Here is a 22,791-nt window from a genome sequence, read left to right on the forward strand (position 1 = left end):
TTGTGAGACATCACGTGATCATAACAAAAAATCCAAAATGTCGTCTGACAGCAGAGGTTGTCGCCTACTTTCAGATTTAAACAGCGTATTTCGCAAAGACCCTGAGATGTAATTAAAAACTATAATTTTAGTCTCCATTTAAAACAGTTTGGCATTTCAATAGGATAAGTAATTTCATTTTGAAAGCTTGCCTTTGAACCGAACTGTTCATAAAACAGATGTAAACAAAGAGTTGTTTGGTCAAATTATTAGGATATTCGTCTGTTTGCTTTCGAGACGTTTTGGATACACATCCAGTTCGGCCACAGTCGTTTCGGCCGTAATCGATTCGGCCACACTATTTCATATTGTTATTTAAATATATATACAATTATATTGTACCAGTTCTGCTAGTCCAAATAATTATGACGTCTTGAAAGGCTATTATATTTTTTTTCTTTGACGCCTGGTCGATGTAAGGCGTCAAAGAAAAAAAATATAATAGCCTTTCAAGACGTCATAATTATTTGGACTACAGTTCTGCCAACTTTTAATAATGCAAATGCGTGAGATTTGGCCAAAATCGTAAAGATCAAAGAGAAAAAAACAATAGATCAAAGGAAAATGCCGCCAAATAAGCATGAAAATGCGTGAGTCTCATGCTAAATGCGTGAGACTTGGCAGCCCTGTTGTACTGTTGTATTGTCTGTATCTGTAACTCGATTTTGCTTGTAATGAGCTCTATGATTAGGAAAATAAAAATATTAGTATTAGTGGTATATACATGTATGTATGTAAGACTCAGATTGATGTTGGTCCCTCAAATGAATGTCCAAATTTGACGTCACAATAAAATAAGATTTATCGAGGGCTAATTTTATGCCCCTCTAATTCTGTAATCCCTCTAATTGACGTCTTTTTTGTTGTTCTCAAATGGATGTTTAATTTTTGGCTTCCCTAATCAATGTCCATTATATGAACTTGCCGCAATGACGTCATAACTTTATTAAATGGCTTTAAAAGGCCCGACATGAAAAATGTAAAACAATTCAAACTAGAAAACTAATGGCCTTATTTATAACAAAACAATTCCGAAAAACAAATATGACAAACACAAACCAACAACAACCACTGAACTAAAGGTGCCTGCATTAGACAGGCACATAAAGAATGTGGCGGGGTAAAACATGTTTGTGAGCGCTTAATCCTCCCCATACCTGGAACAGTGGTGTAACAGCACAACCTAAAAACGTAATGCCCATTTCTATTGTAAATGTTTCACTCCAAGTGTAAAACTCAGAAATTTGTAGAAAAATATCTTAAAGAGTCTGAATTATTATATTCTCAAAACAATTGGCTGTACTTCTTTATTTTGTCTATTGTTGAAGACTTATTGTTGCCCTCTAGATGTCATTGGGTTGTTTTCTTGTTTATATGTGCAGTAGGCTTATTTATTATTTATTGATCGATTAGAGAAGACTACAATCGACTGGAGTATCATTGGACGTCGTTTTGCCAATATATTACTGCACATTGAACGTCGATTAGAGGGTAATATTTTGGACACTGATTTGAGAATGTGAAGTCATATTTGGATGTCGATCTGTGGAATGGACGTTAATTAGAGACCGGACGTCAATCTGAGTCATTTTGTCATGGTGACATACGTTCATCTGCTGTGAAACAAGAGGATGTCACACCTGATGAAGACATTGACATCGCTTCCTTCTGACTTTGGGACTTGATTAATTTTTTTTTTAACAGAGAATAGAAAAAAAAATGTCCATATTAACAAGGCACTGGCTATGATTACACGCAAAAGTAACAATAAGAAAAATTATAGTTACTTCAGAGACTAATTGCCAAATTGTATTTCCGAACAGGAGAGGGGGGCAGGGCAAAGCCCCTCACACTGAATTTCATAATATATTACCTTTCCATAAAGTTATAGACCTTATCGCTATTTGTCTGCCATTACTGGACATCACAAAGGTTCCTGTCGTCACAATAGAAAATGTTGGATGCCACAAAGGAAAAGTGATTGTTGTTTGACGTCAATAGTTCAAGTGTTGCAGATATCCAAATAGCGATAAGGTCTATTGAAAATTACCACTCAGTATTAATGTTTTTTTTTTCTGGATAAGCCTTCATTAGAAGAACAAATTTAGAAGCCATGCATGTATATGATAAAGATGTAATATTCCAAACATTTACATTTTGAATTATTTTACAGTGATGAATATGACTTTTTACCAGTACTGGAACCCAAACACAACCGAAGTCCACTCATTCTACAAGACCATAAACTTGGACTTGAGATGTGGAGTGTCAAAATTCTTCATCATTATGCCTACAATACACTGATGACATGGAGAATGAAAGAAGTTAATGCCAAATTCTTAGGTAAAACTTCACTCAATTTCATCTCAATGGTTACATTAATCAGAATAAAAGTCAATGCCAAATGCATGGTCTTGATATCACTTTCTTTGTTTTAATTAGGGATGTCAACTCGGTGAACAATTACTAATCGAGTAATCGTTGGTTTTATCGAGCGATACTCGAGTTCTCGCTCGGGAATATATCTACAACACGGAAACACAAAGATACGTACTTTACATTATGTGGTTTGTTGTTCAACTGGCGAAAAACCATCTACATAAATATCTGAGACAAGGAATTACACACCATAATTAATAGCTCATTACCTACAAGTACTAATTAAGCAAAAAAACAATAACTATTCTTATAATTTAATGAACACCTACTTAAAAAGCATAACAAGGAAAAACCATATGAAACGAAAGTATTTGGTAATCGTTAAGAAAACACATTTAATGTTTACAAAGGTGTAAGGATTAGAAGTTTAACTATTCACTGAGGGTCACCAGAGGATGCAACGAATTTATTTCATTTGGGAACATTTTCTTGTAAATTATTGTTGGGGACAGTCAGTTTTGCAACTTTGTAAATTACAGTCTTGCAGACGAAAATATTTGCTCTGACGGTACCGATGTGATAGAATGGGTAAGACATGTTAAGTTTAAAGTATTAGCCTAGGTATAGCCCACATATTTTCCGAGGCATTTTTTTAATAACAATTTAGTACAAGCATTCGAAACAAAATGTTTTTTATTTACTAGTATGATTAATCAGTGATGTATATTTAATTATCCGAAAGAGGTTCTAAAGAAGATCCATTTTATATAAAGAAGACAGCAATATTCTAACAGGAAACCGATTAGTCGAGTATCGTTTTGGTATTCGATACTCTGTACTACCGAGCGATACTGGAATACTCGAGTACTCGTTGACATCAATAGTTTTAATGCATCATTAAATATTTTGACACTTAAATGCCTATATGATATATATAACTTGTTTATGTTTTATAGGTCCATTAGATTTGATATGTTTAACTAGAGCCATAGTGTTAGTCAATCCAGATTGTTCTACTGCATGGAACATCAGGTATGGTTTGAATTATCATTAAATCACTTAAGCAATTAAATAATGAATATTATTGCTGAGCCTTCGACTTTTGTCGAAAAAGCGAGACATAGCAATCCTACATTCCGTCGGCGGCGGCGTCCACAAATATTCACTTTGTGGTTAAAGTTTTTGAAATTTTAATAACTTTCTCAAACTATCCTTGATTTCTACCAAACTTGGACAGAAGCTTGTTTATGATCATTAGATAATATTCACAAGTAAATTTTGTAAAAAAAAATTCTATTTTTTCTGTATTTTACTTATAAATGGACTTAGTTTTTCTGCCAGGAAACATTACATTCACTCTGTGGTTAAAGTTTTTGAAATTTTAATAACTTTCTCAAACTATCCTCGATTTGTACCAAACTTGAACAGAAGCTTGTTTATGATCATAAGATAATATTCAAAAGTAAATTTTGTAAAAAAAAAATTCCATTTTTTCCGTATTTTACTTATAAATGGACTTAGTTTTTCTGCCAGGAAACATTACATTCTCTCTGTGGTTAAAGTTTTTAAAATTTTAACAACTTTCTTAAACTATCTTGGATTTGTACCAAACTTGGACAGAAGCTTGTTTATGTTTAAAAGCTAGTATCTAGAAGGAAATTTTGTTAAAATTTTGTTCCATTTTTTCTGTATTTTACTTATAAATGGACTTAGTTTTTCTTCCAGTTAACATTACATACAGTCTGCAGTTTAAGTTTTTAAAACATTTATTAGATTCATAAACTATCCTGGATTTTTACCAAACTTGGACAGAAGCTACTTACAATCAAAAGATAGTATAGAGAGGAATATTTTTATTAATTTTTTTCCTTATTTTTGTTGAGCCTGCGATTAACAGCAAAAGTAGGCGAGACACTGGGTTCCGCGGAACTCTTACGAATTTTTTTATATATTTCTTCATATTTCCAACTCCTTCATATTAATAATTGGGCAGAGACCACCATTATTGCCCTTTGAATTTGTTGTCTACAATAAAGTCCCTAGAATGGAGTGTATTTCTTCCAAATTTTTATCATACAAATTATATAGTCCTGTTATATGCTTAAAATGCAAAAGGGAGATATGATTTTACTGTAAACGAAATTGAGCCATGAATTTTAGTAAAGTGCAAAACTGACCACTCTGAAGGTTAGTGGTTTATCCCAGACACAACTCATTTTTCCTCAATCAATAAAGTGACCAAAATGAAATAGTATCAATTGCATAGATAGTGATGTTTAATTGCATACAATGACAATTTATTTGTAAAACCTTCTCTCCTTGCATTCACTTCATATTGGTTTCTATTCATATCTTCACCTTGAACTTCAAGAATGTTACTATCTTTACGGTCATGGTATAATATGTCATCACTTTATATAGCAAAGACCTTTTCATGACGACATGCAATATAAAAAATAAGGAGATGTTGTATGATTGCCAATGAGACAACTATCCACCAAAGTTCAAATGAAGTGGATGTAAGCAATTATAGGAAACCGTATGGTCTTTATCAATGAGAAAAATTAATATGGTATAGTCTGCTTTAAAAGGCCCTGGCATGAAAAATATGAAACAAATTTAGTTGAGAAAACTGACAGTCTAATTTATAATAAAACAATTTATGCAAAAAAAAAAACAGATAGATATGAACCATCGACAACCACTGAACTACAGGCTCGTGGCTTGGTACAGGCACATAAAAGAATGTGGCAGGGTTAATGTTTGAAGTTGCCAACCCTCCAGCTAACATGGGACAGTGGTGAAACAGTACAACATAAGAACAAACTATAAAAATCAAGTTACGTATGAGGTCATGTGGATAGCACATTACAATATTTTCCTGTAATAATAGATAATTCTGTTATCAATTTGCCACCCATAACATTTTCAGGTTATACATGCAAATTAACATAAAAGGGCCCATTGTTATCTTTCAGGTGAGAAAATTGATACCAATATTATGTAATAAAAGCATTACTTTTGAATTACAGAAAAGAACTAATAGAGAGTGGTGACCTATCAGTGGCAGATGATTTGAAACTTGGAGCATTGGTATTGGGAAAGCACCCAAAAAGTCCAGAAACTTTCAGTCACAGGTAAAAAAAAAAAAAAGGACCCTAACTTACATTAGTTTGTCACAGATAACAATGAAATCCAAAAACATCGGAAAACCTTAGTCACAGATAACAAAAACATCAGAAACCTTCAGTCACAGATAACAAAAACATCAGAAACCTTCAGTCACAGATAACAAAAACACCAGAAACCTTCAGTTACATATAACAAAAACATCAGAAACCCTCAGTCACAGATAACAATAACATCAGAAACGTATTAGACAAACCTTCAGTCACAGATGACAAAAACATATAAGAAACCTTCAGTCATAGGTGATAATAATAACCAAAAACATCAAATTTAAAAAAAACTCAAGGAATCACCAATTGATAGATATTTTAAGCTATACCTGCAAATATAAACATGTAGGTGAAATTATCAACAAAATTTTGTAAAAAAAACCATCCAGATTTTGGTAAATATGAAATGAAATGTAACCAGGTCAGCCTATTTACTGTAACTGAATCCAACGTAAAAAGTAATTGATGGCCATTGGTAGACTTCATTAATATTCTAACTTTTCTTGGTAATCTTCATGCTAATATTTTTAACAAACATGACAACTTTTTCATTCTGTGATAGTGATATTCCATTGGTTTCTCATATAGTGTACATTTCTCAGTTTATTCAAAATTGTTCAGCGACCTTTCAAATTTAAATGAACTTAATATTTTCATTACTAAATAACATTTAAACAGGAATTTAAATATCAAAACTTTTGCAAAATTTTATCATAGCTATAGGGATATATTGTTGAAGTATGATTCTACCTACAGAGGAATTTGCTAATTCAACCTACAGGTAATTCATTTAAAGAAAAGAAGTGTTACAATTTATTTTACACTCTTTTAATTGTAACAAAGCATAGATTAATACTAGTTGTAAAAAATTGCAGATTTAACTGGTGATTTAACTTGTTGATGAAGTACACTGGTGCACTTTATTTCCTAAAACTGAATTCCTTCGGGCATTTAAGAATTTCAAATATATATTATACCGAATTATATTTCAGAGTTGAAATTCATTTCATTAGATAAATTTTCCATTGATCAGAAATAATTCAAAACTTTCAATCAGTAAAAAGTAAAAATAAAAATCTGTTTGAAGTTTCTTTCCAAATAACTGAATTTTCATGAGTTATCTCCCCTCTCACAATGCAGCTTTCAAATAGATTGTCGTAAGAAATTTGAAAAAATAAGGCAAACATGTCAAATAAATAGATGAAAAGATCAATAAAAAAAAAAAAATCACAAACATTGTATGTCTTTCACTATCATGTGCCAGGGAAATTAAATCATGTGGAATATTGCTTGAAAATATTAAAAGATATTTTGAAAAGAACAAAATAGTGTATTATAAGAGGAAATAGCATTTGGACAATAAAAAAAATCCCTGACCTGGTAAAGCAAAATGTTAATGAAATTGTAAAACATACTTTAATGTGTAAATATTAAGCATATAATAAAATTTTCAGTATATGAATTTGTAGATGAACTTGTGATTTCTGTTTACAGGAAATGGTTATTTACGACCTTAGTAGATTCATGCCTAGCTAACAGCAGTGGGAGTACAGTTAGTAATAGTAGTGTCAATATGTACAATAATTTTGTTAATATGGACGCTATCGATGTCAATTTAGATCCCAATGTACAGAATGGATATAACGTTGATCCTTCATCAAAGCAGCCAGACTTCCAAGAACATGCATTTAAAGAACTCAGAAACTGTCAAAAAGCTAGTGACAAATACCCTTCAAATTATAATGCTTGGAGCCATAGGATTTGGGTTGTTAAACATTGCTTAAATTGTTCACTACAGGTAAAATACCATTTTCTAATGTGTATATTTTAATAAGAGATTCTAACATGATACATATCACTTATGTTAACACAAGTGTTCTGTAAATAGCATTAATATTTTAGACACATACCTGCAACCTACAGTACTTGGCCATAAGTATTTGTCATTTGTGATTTTCCACTATATATTTAATATAAAACTATTTTTTTTTCATAGATAAATTTTAATGAACTTGGCATCAAAAGAAGCGAAATTGTCACATGCTTATTTCTTGATTTGGCTATATTTTTGTTTTGAAGAGTTTACACTTTCTGATGATATATAGACATAGATTATTTTTTGTTTATAAATGCTATGTATTTCAACCAAATCAAATTGTAAAAATATTATACGTGTTCATATCAAGAGAAAACAAAAACAATTGACAACAATATTATAACTGAATAAACAAAATTACCTTAGCCATTACTGTATCTTTTAACACCTGGTTTGTAAAAATCCAACAATAAATACCTTCGAAATATTTTTTTGAAAAAATGTCTTTTTGTATGAAATATATAGCAAAAAAGAAAGGTAACGAATACTTTTGGCCATGCACTGCAGTGTTCCCGCCTGCCCTAAATAGAAGGGCGGCCCGCCCTTGGTGCCCTTACCCCTGCCCTTCTGCCCTCCAAAGTAAAAGAATGCACCCCTCTGCCTTTTCAAAAAAATAAAATTTCCAAATTTCATACCTACCGGCGTTTCCGGTAAAATTGTTACCTGATTGTGTAACACTAATTAACTGACAATGGGATTAAGTTAAATACCTAATGCTTTGGCAGTTTTATCACCTTTGTTAATGATTGTTTACTGCTAATTAGTGAATTTAAGATAATTGAACAAATACTAGATATTTAATGCAGAATGAAATGTCCACATGTTATCCATTTGTAATGTTTATGTACTGCATGTACATCTGAAAAATATTATTTCAGTAGGCATAACATAAAAAATAAAATCTTAAACAATTTTAAAGGCATACATAGTTTTGATTTAATTGGTAAAAATTGTTTTGTTTCATAACCAATCAGTATGAAATTTAAAGATGAATCAAAGAAATTTGTACTTTGAACATAACAAGATTCACTTCCTGTTTTACTTCTTGTATTTTATAATCCTCCTAACATAGGAGCACTCAACAAATTTATTTTTAACAATGATGGAGAAAAAAGTAACTGTTTATACCTTCTGCAATATATTATTGCATCAATATAAAATGATCATCTCCTGTCTCACCTGATATATTTATAAAACTCCTTACTGAGGAGCACTTTGGTGTGCACTTAAAAATACTTTTTTGTAACAATTCAAATGATGATAAGGGAGCTACCATTTGATTTTTATGGGGGGGCTAGGATGAAAAATTTTGTCCTGCTTCTTTTTTTAGTTGTAATCTCTGTCCTGCCTTTTTATTTTTTACTCTATTCGGTCCTGCCTTTTTTTTACTAGTTTATCCTGAATTTTTTTACACAAATTGTCATCCTGCCTTTTTTTTTACCAAGTTGCTCATCCTGCCTTTTTTTTAACTCAAAACTCCTGTCCTGCCTATTTTTGTCAAATTTCATCCTAGCCCCCCCCCCCCCCCCCCCCCCTCCATAAAAATCAAATGGTAGCTCCCTAAATAACTCTCAATAACATATATACTATATGTTTGAACAAGTAATCTAAATGTAGATAATTTAATTACATCAAACATTCAATTTTGCATGTATAACTCCATCTTTATAAACTACTTGTTTATTTTTATAGACTGGTATAAGTTATAAAACATTGAAATTTCTGATGATTATTTTCCTTACCAAATGTACAAGTTTGTTTAGATTAACATCACAATGATATGCTTTGCTTCATGGTATGATAATTTGATAAAAAAAAATTCTTACTGGAAACAACATCAAGAACACATTAGTTTCTGAATATGGTTTAAATACAACTAATGTTCTCCAGCTGAGCCTAGCAATATTCAAGGTTACTTTATACACTGTCCAACAGTGCCCTTAAAATCTGGGTTATAACGCTAAAGTGCCCTTTCAGACAACTAGCACCCTTCTGCCCTGAGATTCAAGCTGGAACACTGCACTGTATATGTCAATGGAAAACCATTTATTGCATGAAATACATAAACATATGAATCAAAGAAAATCAATTTATTGATGAGATACATAAACATATGAATCAAAGAAAATCAATTTAATGCATGAGATACATAAACATATGAATCAAAGAAAATCAATTTATTACACGAGATAAACATATGAATCAAAGAAAATCAATTTACAGCATGAAATACATAAACATATGAATTAAAGAAAATCAATTTACAGCATGAAATACATAAACATATGAATCAAAGAAAATCAATTTACTGCTTGACATACGTAAACATATGAATAAAAAAAAAAATTACTGCATGAAATACATTAACTTGTGTATCAAAGGAAAACAATTTATTGCATGAAAAAGATGAATCAGTGTATCAAAGGTAAACAATGTATTACATGAATTACACAAACCTGTGTCAAAAGAAAACAATTTACTACACAAAATGCATGAGCCTATGTGTCAAAGGAAAACAATGTATTGGATGAAATTCATGAACCTATATAAATGAAATTGTAAAAAATTGCATGAAATACATGAACTGATGTGTCAAAGGAAAACAATGTATTGCATGAAATATGTGAACCTATTTATAATTTTATTTCATTATAGCATGAAATACACGAACCTATGTATCAAAAGAAAGCAATTTATTGTATGAAATACATGAACCTGTGTAACAAAGAAATTTAATTTATTACATGAAATACACAAACCTAAGTTATTCTTCATCTTACCAAAATTCCAACACTACTTACACTTGAAACATTTTCGTATAAACAACATGAAAATGATTGTTAGTTATCAAATATTTTTACAGGTTTTATTTGGTGAACTACATACAACAGAAAACTGGGTATCTAAACACATCTCTGACCATAGTGGCTTTCATTATAGACAATTTTTATTGACAAGTTTACAGAAACAGTCTATAGATCTGAAGGAACAATTTTCTGTCTGTTATAGAAATTTAATACAGAAAGAACTTGCTACAACTATAGATCTGATCAAATGTTACGAGGGGCATGAGGCTCTCTGGTATCATAGGTAGGTTTGTTACAAGGAAAGTTTGGCTCTCTGGTATGAAAATTGCTCATCATTCCACATGTTCTAAAGAACTACAATAATGACAGTAGTGCTATATCAAGGTTTTTCAATTTTTATTTCTTAGACACCTACCTACTGTTTTCCGATACTTTTAGTCACATTTCGGGTGTACTTAGCACGACAATGTGTGCAACTTCTTGTGAGCTAGAAATTTATAAATAGAAATCTTACACCAGCTAACTTTAAGATGCAACAACATCTGAATAATTCATCAAAAGAAAACAAACAGTTTTATGCAGTGGATACAGAAATATTTTTGAATATCTGAAAGTGGGAGTGTGGTCTAAGTACTGTAAATTCAAAAATAATGGTGTGCATTTATTATTGCGATTTTGTCATTTTAGACCAAAATGCGATTATTATTTTTGCGATACTCAGAAAAATTCCGCTTCATTCATATAAAAAAATAAAAAATGCGAGTTTAAATTATTGGGATTACAACCCTGTCGCATTTTTCGCAATAATTTCCGAATTTAGAATTTACAGTAGTTCATCTACTGTATCACTAGCCTGTCAACTTTTAGGTTGTGACTTCTATTGTAATTGATTAGAATTAACAGTTTTCCTGCTGCAGGTCATTGGTTCTCTGGCACTCTGGCTCTATTCACCAATGACAACTGATCACCATGATATAGACAATAGTTCTAAAAGTGGGGTTAAACAACAATCAATCAGTCAATGAATGTTACAATGAACCATTCATTTTTGTTAGCACTATCCTTTGGTGTTTAAAATTTTCTTGTCTCAATACTAGATTTTGATCATTTCTTTCAGGAGATATATATTCCAGAATCTGTGTCAGAGTTACTCAGCAGGTACCTTAGTGGAATTGTTTCATCCACAACATGAATATGAAGATGATATTGTATTGAACATTAGCCAAAAGAAAACAAAACTGGAAAATGAAAGACAAGTACTTCTTCTCAAAGAAATAGACACTGTTACAAAAAGTGATTTAATCAGTAAAGATAAATTTCATAAAAGTTTGGCACAGAAATACATTGACTGGATACAAAAATTTTCAAGGTCATTGGAGAGCTAATAGTCAAGATCGTTGGAAAGCTTGTTACAGAACTGAATACAATCTGGATACAAAGATTACTGTGGATTCATTTATTTTTGTGTGTACCAATTTTTGTGGATTAAGGAAAATTTGTATTTTTGTGGAAATTTTATTTTGTGGTTTTGCAAAAGTCTGTATTCAAGCATGATAGACAAATTGTACTTCCTTGAACATTAAATTCCTGGTTCACCTTTAACTACAAAATCCACAAAAACTAGTATCCAATGAATAATAATGAATCCACAGTAGTTATGTCTCTAGTGTAGAAAAAAGTATCATTACAATACACCTAATACACCAGACTTGCAGTCATACTAACATACTGACATAGATAAAACAGAGGAATTACAAACTGATAGTTGCACAAAAATAGGGTCATATTACATAATGGTAAAGTATTTGAAAAATGTTAACTTTATGTTTTTTAATGTTTATGCATTGTTTTTTATTTATTCAGGGGTGTTTCTAGGATATTTGAAAGAAGGGGTGTAGAATCAAATCTTTTGCCTTTTTTGGACCTTTTTTTTGCTAAAAAACATAGAAAAATTGTGAAATGCACTAATATAACGGTTCCTGACTTGGAGCATGTATATTTTATAGTTTTTTGTTTTTTGTTTTTTTTTAAAAGGGGGGGATTACGCCCTCACCTGGACCTGCCCCTGTTATTTAAGCACTTTTTTTGGGGGGGGGGGGGGTTTATTTTTTATGCAACTTTTTCAATTATACAGCTTCAGTATATTGGTGAACTAACTCACTATATTGATGTCATATAAATATGTTTTTTTTGCCACATTATTGGAAAAAGTACATGTCTATCTCTACTGATCACTTCATCACAACAGTAACAACATACTTTATAACCAAGGACCAGCCCATAAGGGGCATAAAGACCATACATATAAAGGAAAAATAATATTGATAAGTATAAATTTATAGATTTTCTATGGTTCTGAAAACAAAAGGGCATTTCTTGGTTACGATCTCCTTAAAGGACAATAGTCCTTAGATGAGATATAGCCATGAAACTTTTTTTGAGTTGAAAGACGAACGATGATGTTTATTGCTTTTCCCTAGGCAACGTCAATAATGTTGGCTTATAGCATCACTGTGTTCTCACTCTACTCAGCTGATAAAAACCCATTCTCAGTCAAGTAGCATGAGATGGAAAATGATCCCAAAGAAATATCAAAGAAAACTAAGAAAATAGAAATAAAGATACATTACCTCTGATTTTAATGTCTTGGTATTGCTTGGATTAGTTAGGCAAAATAATGATAAACTTTAATGTTGTAGAGTTTGTCAAAAACTGACTGTAGGTGTTAAACAGTCATGTTGACTGTCTTTAGATTGTATGTATGCATAGAAAGTGGCCACTTTACCCTGTTATTTAATAAAAAATCATACAGTGCCAATGTTCCACTGAAATATAGATATATTTACACTTGTATACAAATTTGTCTGCCATAACTTAGTCACACAAGTTCCCGTAACATTTTGTATCACAAAAAAATATACACCAGAGTTATATAGATCCACTTATATTTAAACAAGTCTAAATTGAAAACAACATTCAAACCTATGATTGCGTTGGATAAAAACCGCAATTTTTATACGTGTGCATGCAAAACAAATTTCTTGTTAGAGGGGTCTAAATACAGCACAAACAACATTTTTCAAAAGACCAAAAAAGTGAAAAAGTATATTTTAACAAAACGCATTTGACTAACAGGTCGAACAACAAATGTTCTTAATAGACCCTGCTGACTGCCATTGGCGATTGCAAAATAAACGGATCACCGATGTAATAAATGGATCTTAATTTTAAATTTAATACTAAACAGAAAACAATAAACTTGCGGAAAAGATGATATACCGCAAACAAAAGGTGCAAAGGTTTTTGTACACCATATCAGGATTTCGACAAATAATGTCTCTTCAGTCCACTTATATATATATACACTGTCTTTATTCTTCACATCTCAGTTGGTAGGCAGGTACTTATATTTACTCTTCTTAAACAATAAACTTGAACAATAAATGTATTGTTTAACATTATAGATGTCTGTTTATTAGCTGCTAAATTAGTATGTAGACGCATGAAAGTTATTGACACATGGTTGTTGTTGGAAGCTGTTGTTACTTATTGTAACATTATTGTGTATTTCTCTACATGTATTTATTTTGATTATCAGTCAATGACAGAAGTTGGAAGAATAAATACTCATTTAATCATGACATGTTTGCCAACATATATTCAGGGATTGCATTGAGTTAGTCATTTGATGTTTTGATATGTATATTTATGTATTTCAGTTTATGGAGAAAAATATGAAGGAATGATAAAGTAAATTGATGAATCTAATTTTGATTTTGAGATTTTGATCATATTCATAGTTTCTTTGATATAATTTTACCTCTTAAAAATAGTATTTATTATACATGTACTTTCTTTATGGTTGTGATTTTTTAAATTAAACAACTTGTGTTTTGGGGTTTCTTACTTTTGCTTACAGAAGGTGAAAGCAAATACAAAAAATATCTATTTAAACAAAAATAAATTGACTTATTGTCATGTAATTATTTGTATGAAAATACATCTCTTTATCCAAATTACATTTACAGTTTTGTCTAAACTCACTGTATTGCAGAACACACTTATATGCATGGACAAATTTCATTTAAAAAAAGATGATTTTTTCCCCTTTTGAAAAATTTTGACATATATTTTCAAGTGGTACACGAAACCTAGTTCATGATGCATTTATAGCAAGTAATATATATACATCTGACTAATGACAAGAATCTCAGTGTACTAAGTGATAGCATTTCAATTTAACTGTTATATAATAAGATGTATGTAGAATATTATGCATTTTTTCAACTTTCAGTAGAAAGTTTTATTTCCTGTTTAACTTTCTTTTTTTTTTAATTGTTTGTTGGCCTTTAGGTAAATCTCTTGACTGTGCTAACATCTTCCGATTATCTGATTCCATGCTATTAATGATATTAGTTTTCAATACAGAATATATAAACACTAATACAAAACACAACAATAAGACAGACACCATCAGTCCAACAGCATTATACATAAATAATGTCTGTTCCTTAAATGAATCTCATTATTTTCCCCCGTGTAACACGTTGCGGGGGACATAGAAATGCTGGGTGTCCGTCCGTCCTGTCTTGTTAGCGCTCTCAAGTGTACAATTCTTGCCAGATTTTTATAAAACTTATATCATAGGTTTATATCAGCAATGTCTTGGACGAGTTCGAAAATCAGTGCCGATCAATTATTTTTAAAAGAGTTATGCCCCTTGGAAACATAAATTACATGGAAAATTGCAATGTTAGCGCTCTCATGTGTACAATTCTTGCCAGATTTTTATTAAACTTATATCATTGGTTTATATCAGCAATGTCTTGGACAAGTTCGAAAAATCAGTGTCGATCAATTATTTTTAAAAGAGTTATGCCCCTTGGAAACATTAATTATATGGAAAATTGCATTGTTAGTGTGCTCATGTGTGCAATTCTTGCCAGAATTTTATGAAACTTACATTGTAGATTTATATCAGCAATATCTCGGAAGGGTTTGAAATAAGTGTTGTTCAACTATTTTTAAATGAGTTATGCCCCTTAGAAATATAAATTATATGGAAATTTGGATTGTAAATACTCTTGCATGTACAAGTTTTGCCACATTTTTATCAAATTTATATCAAAGGTATATAACAGCAATGTCTCAGACAATTTCGAAAATAAGTGCAGATCAAATATTTTTAATGAGTTTCCCTTGGAAATATTAAATATATTGGAAATTGCTCTCAAGTCTTCAACTCTCTAGTAAGATAATTTAAAAAAGTTTTAATTTAGTTATTGTCCTTGGACAGAACAGATAAAATATGTGCAATGCGGGGGACATTGGAACTCGGTTCTTTTATTTGTAACAAGTTTATTATTGTGTTATTTCAGTAAGTATATGATCCCACCTAATATATTTATACTAATTTAGCTCTCATAAATCTTCAATAGCACTGTTCAAAGGAAGAGGCATGTTAAATGCTATGATACGGTAAACTGTTGTTCAGCCATATCTTGGGGTAGCTAAACTTTTCTTTTATATCCATTTTTTTCACAATGTTGATTCTATAAAGACAAATTTCAACTTGCTTTTGACAATTTTCAGATGGGTCATTCCAGAGTTATGGAACTTTACTAATTATTTGGAGCATGTTTCCTTGATTTTTCCAAATATCAGGAAATTTCACTGTTCATTCAATTGCATTGTATATGGCAAAGAATTGCAAACATGATGGAGGCCTGAACATTGAACAAAACCTGACTAAAATAGTAACGTTTTTGACTTGAATGAACTAGATGAGATGTCTAAAATATTATGTTGGATATGAATGTTGCTTTTTTTATCTGTTACAACACAGTTCTGGCAGCTTTCTAGTTTTTATACGACCGCAAAAAATTTTTGCGGTCGTATATTGGTATGACGTTGGCATTGTTGTCCAAAGACACATTGGTTTTCGCACAATAACTTTAGTTTAAGTGAATGGATCTCTATGAAATTTTACCATAAGGTTCAATACCACAAAAGGAAGGTTGGGATTGATTTTGGGGGTTATGGTACCAACAGTTCAGGAATTAGAGGCCAAAAAGGGGCCAAAAATAAGCATTTTTCTAGTTTCCAGACAATAACTTGTGGAACGGTGTATGGATCTCTCTGAAATTATAACACAAGTTTCCATACCACAAAGGGATGGTTAGGATTTGCTTTGGGGGGTTATGGCTCAAACCGTTTAGGAATTAAGGGCAAAAAAGGGGGAAAAACAAGGGTGTCCTGGTTAATGGACAAATACTTTAGTACAAAACATAATTTAAAGCAGTGTAAGGGAGGTAATTCAAATACATCATTTGAATTACCTCCCTTACACTGCTTTTAAATTATGTATAAAGTAATGGTTAATGAACAATTTAGACAATTTAAAAGCAGTGTAAGGGAGGTAATCCAAATACAACGTTTTGATTACCTCCCTTACACTGCTTGTAAATCAATTCGCAACAGCAAAGTGTTTTGCACAAAAGCAGAAAATTGAATATAAATTCAAATCATATAACCAATTCTAAGTTCTTTGACTACAGTTATTCTGTGTCAGAAACCTTTTATGTGTCAAATATTTAATTACAATCCAAATTCAGACCTGTATCAAGCACGAATATTGCGTCCATTTTTGCCCCAATTTTTCAGGGTCGTACCTCTGCGGTCGTATCCAGCTGCGTTCGGCGAAGCAATTTATTTCTTACATGTACCAAGTTATAGGGTTAATTTTAGATGCATAATTTTATATAGAGTTTCAAAATAAATCTAGTAAAATGTTTTAGCACGGATAAAAGTGTGTTGAAGGTTATAGATATTGTTTCTGACTTATTGACTGTATTACAATACCATGCACCTCAGAATTAACGGATTGTACACTTTCAGTGCTTCTAAATTAATTTTTCTTTTTCGTAATATGCAATTGTGTATTTTACGGAGAAAATAATGATATTCATCTGTTATATATTAAGATTATTCATTCCATTGCACATTTTTAAAAAAAATCAGTATGCAAAGAAAAGAAAGTTTTCAATAAAACTGAAAAGTATAGAATACAGGCAACAACCATTTACTATGTAAGTTTAGATGTTTGAATAACCAATATTCCTAGCTGGAAGATGTTCATCAAAAGAATTTAGAAAATATAATATACACAAGTATAAAATTCAGTTTTCTGAGCCCTTTAAATGATCTTACAATTTTTTTTCAAAATGCCCGAGTCCATTAAATATTCCTGACAACTCCCAAAAACATAGCAACCTTTGGGTAAATAGAGAATATTGGTTTTCACTGATGATAATTCTTTCCTGTGATATTACAGAGCCTATTACAGTCAATTACTAGTAGTCATTGATGGTAGTTTCTCTGCAAATTTGAATGTCTGATGTCATCACCTGCCTTCCATTATAACTACTTCTGTTTTTATAAACAGAAATTTTCAGAAAAATTATTTTGAAAATTAAGTTTGATTAATTGGTTTAACAAATTTCTAACAATTTATTTAAAGTCATACCATTATTTGCCCAAATTGTAGAAAAGTATAATTAGTTCATGTCAGTTCAGGTTTAGATACACCCAATACATGTACTATAAGCACAGGTACACATAGTTTAACATCTATACAATATATAACAATGAATGGTGTTGTATAAGAATAATTATAAATTATGTAAAATAACACTTTCATAACTAAATATGTTACGTTATATAATGTTTGTACAAGGAATAACTAAATATGTTACGTTATATAATGTTTGTACAAGGAAGTCTGATCTTGTTATCCTTTCTGAATGCAACCTTCACAATGCAGTGTTTGTTTTTCAGTCATTGATATGATGATGGAAGTTTTTAACGACCTTGACTGGCTATACAGCCCTTGCACGGTTTGCAATATTTATACTTATGAACTTTTATTCAGATAAATGGAACAGTCCCTTTTCCTCAGATAAATGATTTAGTCCCTTGTAAAACAAGGGCAAACATTTAGACATCATTCATACACTTTTTTGCATGTAAGATTAGACCAAGATACAAGAAATAGCACATGACATTCTCACACAAGAATCTGTTAAAATTGCATTTATTTTTATTTGCAATTGGCCCTTAATGAGATGTCTGGTATACAATGAGACAGCAAACCAATACCACAATATAAGTTATGTATTTTAGCATCATGCCATCGTCAGCTAATAATTATTTAACCCAAGAAAGTTAACTCCCATTTAATGACATTTTAAGTTTCTAAACCCTAGCCAGATCCTCATATTAAGTATAAGTTAGGTATGATACCTGTAATTTATAATTGCTTTTAATTGAGGATTTTATTATGTTTTAATTTTTAAAATTATAACGAATGGGCATGTTTTAAATTTTGATAGCATTTTATTTTATGCAACATTTTTTCGAAATGGTAATAACAGTTCTTGCACATGATTTAAAATCTTTTTAATTTATGTTTAAACTTAAATTTTAAACGATGTTTAATATTGATGTTTGTACAATATTATTGGGAATTTGTCTATATAATTTTCAGGCTATTTTATTAATATACTGTACTCATATTTACCTACCATAACTTCTGATTTTATATTGATACAATAATCTGCCCGTTGACCAGTAGAAGTTTTTTTTTGGGGGGGGGGGGGGGGGGGGTTTGTTGGTTTGCTGACTCATTGCAATTTACCCCACATCTCCTTTATTCATATCTTATTGCCTAAATGAGCAGTTGACTAGAGGAAGTACTTGTTTATGTATTTATGTATGTTATTGTCCACCAGATTTCAAATAATGAAAACTGTTTGTTATTTGATATTTCAAAATCATTTACAGGTATTTAATTTTAGCACATCAGATAAATGATTGAATGGTACAAGTAAAAATACAATATGCATTTGTTTTTATAAACCTTAATACTGTCAATTGTTAAATAAAATTATTTATTAAAATAAGTTGGATGCTTTTTTTATTATGCCTTATAAAAATATAACAATGAGGAATTGAATGCAGATAGTCATGTGACAAGAAGAGATAGCAACACGTTTTACTTTGCAGTTGAAAGGGCTTCATGCAGAACATTTTATATATGCTAGATTACATGCTTTTCTATCACTTTTTGAAATCTATGAAATTCCAGTGGAAAAAAAAACAAAGATTAAGCAAAATGAAACAATATAAATGAACAGTGCTTGTGCTTGCTGTTTTTTCATCTTATTGGTTAGTTACTGGAACGTCACTAATTCCAACAAGATCAACATGACCAGAGATATATAATGCAATTATATGTCTCTGACATGGCTAATAGTATCAACTTTAGTATATATCATACTTTGATATTCAGATATAACTATTGCACATGCCTCTGAAAGAAACCATAATACAGAAAACTAATTATTTAATTGCAAATCCATTTTGTACAAAAAAACTTAATAATGTTTGTGCTGTCACTGCCCCTCATGAGCCCCCTAATAGGCAACTAAACTTGTATCCTTGTATTCTACTTGCAGAAATTGTATTTCGTTCGGGGTAGATTTCCCTATTTTAATATTCTAGGCTATGTATATGGATGTTAACTTTATTCAGTTTGATATAACTTTTGATATAAACAATCCATTGCATTGAGTGTGTTGTTAAAAAAATACATCACTCCAAATCCTCTTTATTTTTTGCAAATGACTGCACTTTTCATTAAATATCATTTGACTTCAAGAGACACTGCACGGTTCATTAAATGTCATTTGACTCCAAGAGACATGTTTTATGTACATTAAAACTAGTAAACTATCAAACAAAACAACAAGGTTTCGTGTTATTGTGTAGTGTCGAGAAGGCCTCGGTAAGCTTGTATTCGTGTCGTTTGATTGCTGTCTCATTGACATACACCACAATTATTGTCATAGTAGATTTTGTGGTGACATCGCGAGTTGAAATTTTTTAAGTCTCCATGTTATTCTAGCGACAAACTGACATGTCAAAAATAATAAAAAGTAACATGAATTTTAACAGTTTCTGCATGGATGTCTGACAAGAATTTACAAATTTCACATTTGATAACTTGTCTAAAATCTCTTTGATGATTGACCTATCTGTAGTAATGTACATGAAATAAACACGCACGGACAGTCAATACAAAGACGTGCTGATCAATGTTAAAATTGCTCATTTTATTGACAAATGAACATGAAGGATAGAAGAGATGATTACATTTTATTGACTAATGAACATGAAGGATAGAAGAGATGATTACATTTTATTGACTTTAATAAACTTGATGATCATAATCAAACATGATTTTGTGAAGGCGCTTTTGGTTGACTGTCAGTCCCACACGGTACAATCCACCCAGTATTGGCACTTCTGTATTCAATTGATACATTTTGATGATTTTGTAAAGGCGCTTTTGGTTGACTGTCAGTCCCACACGGTACAATCCACCCAGTATTGGCACTTCTGTATTCAATTGATACATTTTGATGATTTTGTAAAGGCGCGTTTGGTTGACTGTCAGTCCCACACGGTACAATCCACCCAGTATTGGCACTTCTGTATTCAATTGATACATTTTGATGATTTTGTAAAGGCACTTTTGGTTGACTGTCAGTCCCACGCGGTACAATCCACCCAGTATTGGCACTTCTTTATTCAATTGATACATTTTGATGGTTTTGTAAAGGCGCTTTTGGTTTACTGTCAGTCCCACGCGGTACAATCCACCCAGTATTGGCACTTCTGTATTCAAATGATACACAAGGGTCTGGATGGGGGTCCTTCATTACTGTATTCTTTATTTTTAGGCAATTTTTCTGTATTGTTTATTCTTTTTGCCCATTATTCTCTATTCTTTATATTTTAGCACCTCATTATTCTCTATTCTTTTTTTTTTTGGTCCATTTTTCTCTTCTTTATATTTTTTGCCCATTATTCTCTATTCTGTAAACCCCTATCCACACCCTCGTACATTTTGATTGTATTTTTTTCAGTTAATTAATCATGTAATTGTACTACAACTAAGGTTATCAAGCAAAATGTGAATTTGGATGATTTTGACTATTCTGTTTAAAGTCCTTTTTAATTCACCTGGTCGAAAGGGCTAAGTGAGCTATTTTCATCACTTCGCGTCCGTCGGCGTCCGTTAATTTTTACAAAACTTTCTCCTTTGAAACTATTGAGCCAATTGGAATCAAACTTGTCCCCACTCCGCCTAGGGGTATATTGATTAAAATTTTGTCCGTTTACCCCGCCTGATAACCGACATGGCCGACATGGTTAAAAAAAGAACATATGTGTAAAATGCTAGTTTTGTCTATTAACTTGAAAACCGTTATAGATTGTCAGGCGGCGGAAATGTTCAGAATCTATCTACTTACTGTCCATTTACATCAAAACTGTCGGACGACTTCTTTTAGGAATTATTGCCCGTAAATGACGAATTTTACAATTTTTTTCTTCGTTTTTTGCCTATGATCTTAAAAAACTATAACAGATATAGAGAAAATTCAAATAACAAAAAAGATTAGCATGATGATGTCTACAAATAAGCCTGCATGGATGATATCGCCAATCAACTCCCTGTATTGCCAACATTCTGAATAGGACCCCTGCTCGCCAAGTTCGACATCTTTGGAAACATTCTTATAAGAACCCCTGTTCACCAAATTCGGAAACATTCTAGCAAGTAACCCTGTTCGCCAACATTCTAACAAGTCAATCCTATTCGCCAACTTTGCCAACTTCGGAAAAATTCTAACAAGTCACCCTGTTCGCTAAAAAGTACCGCTTATCGCCAAGTTCGCAAACATTCTAAATAAGACACAGAGACTATCGATTATTCAGTTAAGCCTTGCGTTGGTTTTAATGCTTCAAATTAGCTTTTAGCATTTGTAATTCCAATCTTGTTCCTGCTACCATGATTGTTATTCCACAAACATAAATAATTCAAATTAAAATGAGAAGTATTTCCTTATTAAGAATTCAAGAATATCCGCGGACTCATTTCATTTCATAAATGCATAGATTCCATATCCAGAATTTATCGGATTCTTTTATTCTTTTCGTATCAATTTTCATTTAAATATTTGATTTCAAATATAATTTTAACGGACGGTGTCAGATTTCAGTATAATTATATTCAAAGGTCACACACACACACAAAATAATTTGAAAACATTCAGAGCTATTACTATGACTTGTTTTTTTACTTGTTTTTCTTCGAGTTGTTTTTTAGCATTGTGCTAATGTATATATTTGACACTGAGTATGCGGGGTTGATCCGTCCGACCACCAAGAAGGAATATTTTGAAATGATTGTGTCTGAATTTCCAAGAATAAGGCAAATGTAGAGGGGAAAATTTTAAACACAATAATCATATTGTTCATTTATAAATAAACACTGTACCAAGGAGATTGACAATTTCTAAAGTTGGAAAACTATATTTTATATAGACTGAATCAAATAGTGAATACATGTACATGTGCAGCAAATTATTTTTGAGAAAGAATATAA

The 22,791-nt window shown here is 31.3% G+C and overlaps 2 protein-coding genes across 5 annotated transcripts in view; one reads left to right on the forward strand and one right to left on the reverse strand.

The window, feature by feature from the left end:
- Nucleotides 1-22,791, reverse strand: part of LOC127735930 (uncharacterized) — a 502,702-nt gene that overhangs the window by 356,045 nt on the left and 123,866 nt on the right. The gene's annotated exons all lie outside the window — the stretch shown is intronic.
- Nucleotides 38-14,179, forward strand: LOC127735928 (protein prenyltransferase alpha subunit repeat-containing protein 1-like). Its single transcript, XM_052246373.1, has 7 exons — nt 38-108; nt 2,213-2,382; nt 3,375-3,450; nt 5,451-5,555; nt 7,092-7,395; nt 10,337-10,563; nt 11,398-14,179. The coding sequence occupies exons 1-7, from the start codon at nt 38-40 to the stop codon at nt 11,663-11,665; spliced, it is 1,221 nt and encodes a 406-aa protein (XP_052102333.1). The 3' UTR covers nt 11,666-14,179.

Source organism: Mytilus californianus, unplaced genomic scaffold, assembly GCF_021869535.1.
Source record: "Mytilus californianus isolate M0D057914Y unplaced genomic scaffold, xbMytCali1.0.p SCAF_3, whole genome shotgun sequence".
Classification (NCBI taxonomy): Eukaryota; Metazoa; Mollusca; class Bivalvia; order Mytilida; family Mytilidae; genus Mytilus; species Mytilus californianus.

Coding starts and splice junctions, on each gene's coding strand:
- LOC127735928 (XM_052246373.1), top strand. CDS start 38: ATGTCGTCTGACAGCAGAGGTTGTCGCCTACTTTCAGATTTAAACAGC. Junction 109..2,212: donor TTTCGCAAAGACCCTGAGAT/GTAATTAAAAAC, acceptor ATTATTTTACAG/TGATGAATATGACTTTTTAC. Junction 2,383..3,374: donor AGTTAATGCCAAATTCTTAG/GTAAAACTTCAC, acceptor TATGTTTTATAG/GTCCATTAGATTTGATATGT.